The 2,774-nt window shown below is 37.8% G+C and overlaps 1 protein-coding gene across 1 annotated transcript; it reads right to left on the bottom strand.

Annotated features, from left to right (window-relative positions):
- Positions 1 to 1,521: 1,521 nt before the first annotated feature.
- LOC128068996 (putative olfactory receptor 10D4) lies at positions 1,522 to 2,457 on the bottom strand. Its single transcript, XM_052662279.1, has one exon. The coding sequence runs from the start codon at positions 2,455 to 2,457 to the stop codon at positions 1,522 to 1,524; it is 936 nt and encodes a 311-aa protein (XP_052518239.1).
- Between the last annotated feature and the right edge of the window lie 317 nt (positions 2,458 to 2,774).

Raw genomic sequence — 2,774 nt, forward strand, 5'->3', positions numbered from 1 at the left:
TAATATGAAAACAGTGAGTGAAAATCAAACCATTATTTACATTTCATCCTTTAACACTTGATATGTTTAATATTTCAATTCAATCGTTGCTAACCTGGAAACAACTTCCGTGTAATTAAGGTTACTTGGTTAATGTCTTCTGGATTTCTAGCCAGAAATGTCTAGTGACTCCAGAATTGCTTGTCAGGTGCAATTACAGTATCTTACATTAGAGATTCTTTTACAACAAATTCAGAGCACTGGTGACTGGCATCTCCTGCCATGGGAGCCCATTTAATATTTTCTAACAGCTCATTCCACATTCATTGTGATGCTTACAGTTTCTACTTGGAGAACTTATTTTCAATCATTTGTATTGATAGGCAGGAAGTGAAGGCCAGAGAAGAAAGAAAATAATAAATCCATTATGAAAAATACTACTTAACTTCTGAAATACAGCTTTATTAATAGCATTATTATTATTTGTTTTAGTGCATTATTTATTCTCTGGTTCTTACCAAAAGGACTTAAGGTGGCTTACAAGAAAAATCATAAACATCTGGTAGGTAAAACATAAAAGGAAACAAAATAAAATCAGCAAAAAGAAGAATGAAACTATGTTATAAAATTTAACACAGTTTCTATAATAAATTTACCTATTTTTTCCCTTATCATTAGGAAATCTAGAGATTAGCAGAATCAAAATAAGTTATATATACCTTATTATTTCCAATGGAAAGGCAAGTTTATTGCTACCTGAATTTAAATGAAAATTCTAACCAGCTTACTTTTTATAACAGACAAATCAATCAATATTGTTGTTTTAGAAAAACATGTAGTACCACATTTAAACTTGACTGTTTTTGTCTTACTGTCTTTTTGTTTCCTTTTTTCTTTAAAAACTAAAGCTGATTTTTGTAGGGGCTAATGAGACATGATTCAAGTTCATAGCCTTCCAGTCATCTAATAATACAAGAATGTCTGGATTCCAAAGGAATGTGTACACAAGGAAAATATTAAAATCAAACCAGACTACACATGAGATAGATCTTACCTTAAATATTACTCAAGTTAGAGTTTTGGTGTTGAGTGGAAGTAAATTGGAGGTTATACTCTACAGAAAGGATATTGAGTTCTGATACTCTGTATTAAGCTGGGCTTGCTTAAAATTTTTTTTTCCATTCTCCCTTCCTTTTAGATATATACGGAAATACTTTTAACTGAGATTGTGAGAAACAAAATATGTTCTCTGAACTCTTTCAAAGATTTAACGAGGGAGGAAATGTTTGGGGAAGAATGGCAGTTCTGGCAGGGAATCCAGGCAGCCCAAGAATAAGATTGATGTCAGTAGTTCCTCCAGTAATTATATTTCATTATAAACACAGGAAAACATGAAAGCAGACATGGCTTTAAAACTTGGTGAGGTTAAGTGGTAGATCCATTCAGAGCACATTTGATTTTAACATGCCTTGGAAGCTACGGAAGAGAATTAGTCCTGAGAAATGGAGACTCCAACTTTGTCCAGCAAAGCTTGAGCTTTTCTCAGTTTTTCCTCAGAGTGAAGCTTCTCTTGGGAAATGCATTCCTCAGAGCTGATTTAACATGCTGATTTCTCAGGCTGTAGATCAATGGATTCAGCATGGGGGTTACATGGTTATTCAATATCTGGATTATAGCACCAAGTAAGGCACTGGGATTGGGCTGTAGATAGATGATGATGACTGGCCCATAAGCACAGAGAATTGCAGTCACGTGTGCACTGCAGGTGGAGAATGCTCGCTTCCTGCCCTCTGCTGAGCGAATTTTTGATATGGCAATCCCAATGCGGGTGTAGGAAACAAGAATGAGAAAAAAGCAAATGAGAGACAAAAGGCCAACATTTGTAAAACCTACCCTCTGGGCTAGAGATGTATCCCCACAGGCTAGAGGTAGGATGGCAGGTATGTCACAGAAGTAATAGCTCACCTTGTTAGAGCCACAGTAGGACAGCTGGAAGGTGAGGGACGTTAGGATAATGGCATGGATACAGCCGCCCATCCAGGTCCCTGTGGCCAAGATGGTGCAGACTCTGTGATTCATTATGACCATGTATCTCAGAGGAAAGCATATGGCAACAAAGCGGTCATAGGCCATCACTGTGTATAGGAAACACTCAGTACATCCCAAGAAGTGGTAGAAGAAGAGCTGGGTAGCACAACCCTGAAAAGAGATACCTTGACTCAGCCCTGAAAGGTATGACAGCATCTTGGGAGCAGTTGTTGATGAGAAACCTAGGTCAAACACGGAGAGATTTGCCAAGAAAAAGTACATGGGTGTATGAAGCCGAGAGGAAGAGATGATAGCCAAAAGGATGAGCACGTTTCCCAAGACAGTGCACAAATATAATGATGAGAACAGGGAAAAAAGCACAGTCTCTAGGCCCTCTGTCTCAGGGATTCCCAGCAGGATGTATTCAGTCACCACTGTGTGATTTCTCATGTTTTTGGGAGGATCAGCTCTTGGGTGTCTGTGAAAAGAAATCTGTGGTTAAAGCGAATACGTATGTGAATTGGCTGTGTTTAAGACAATGAAATGGAAATGGAGCAAATATTCTCAATGTAAACAGACTAGTGCTTCCCTTTAGAATTGCCTTGATTGGCCCGCTTCTCTCCATGCTGAATCTCTCTTTGCAGTGCAGTTTCTACTTGCAGTCTCACCAAGAAATTCTTACATGACAACTCTCCTATCTTCCATGCTTCATATACACTGTTAAATTGTATTAATTTTGAATGCTGCTTTGTGATTTTAAAAGGACT

The sequence above is a fragment of the Budorcas taxicolor genome, chromosome 25 (genome assembly GCF_023091745.1).
Source record: "Budorcas taxicolor isolate Tak-1 chromosome 25, Takin1.1, whole genome shotgun sequence".
In the NCBI taxonomy this organism is placed as follows: domain Eukaryota; kingdom Metazoa; phylum Chordata; class Mammalia; order Artiodactyla; family Bovidae; genus Budorcas; species Budorcas taxicolor.

Excerpts from the sequence above, each read along its gene's own strand:
- LOC128068996 (XM_052662279.1), bottom strand. The coding sequence starts at position 2,457 with ATGAGAAATCACACAGTGGTGACTGAATACATCCTGCTGGGAATCCCT.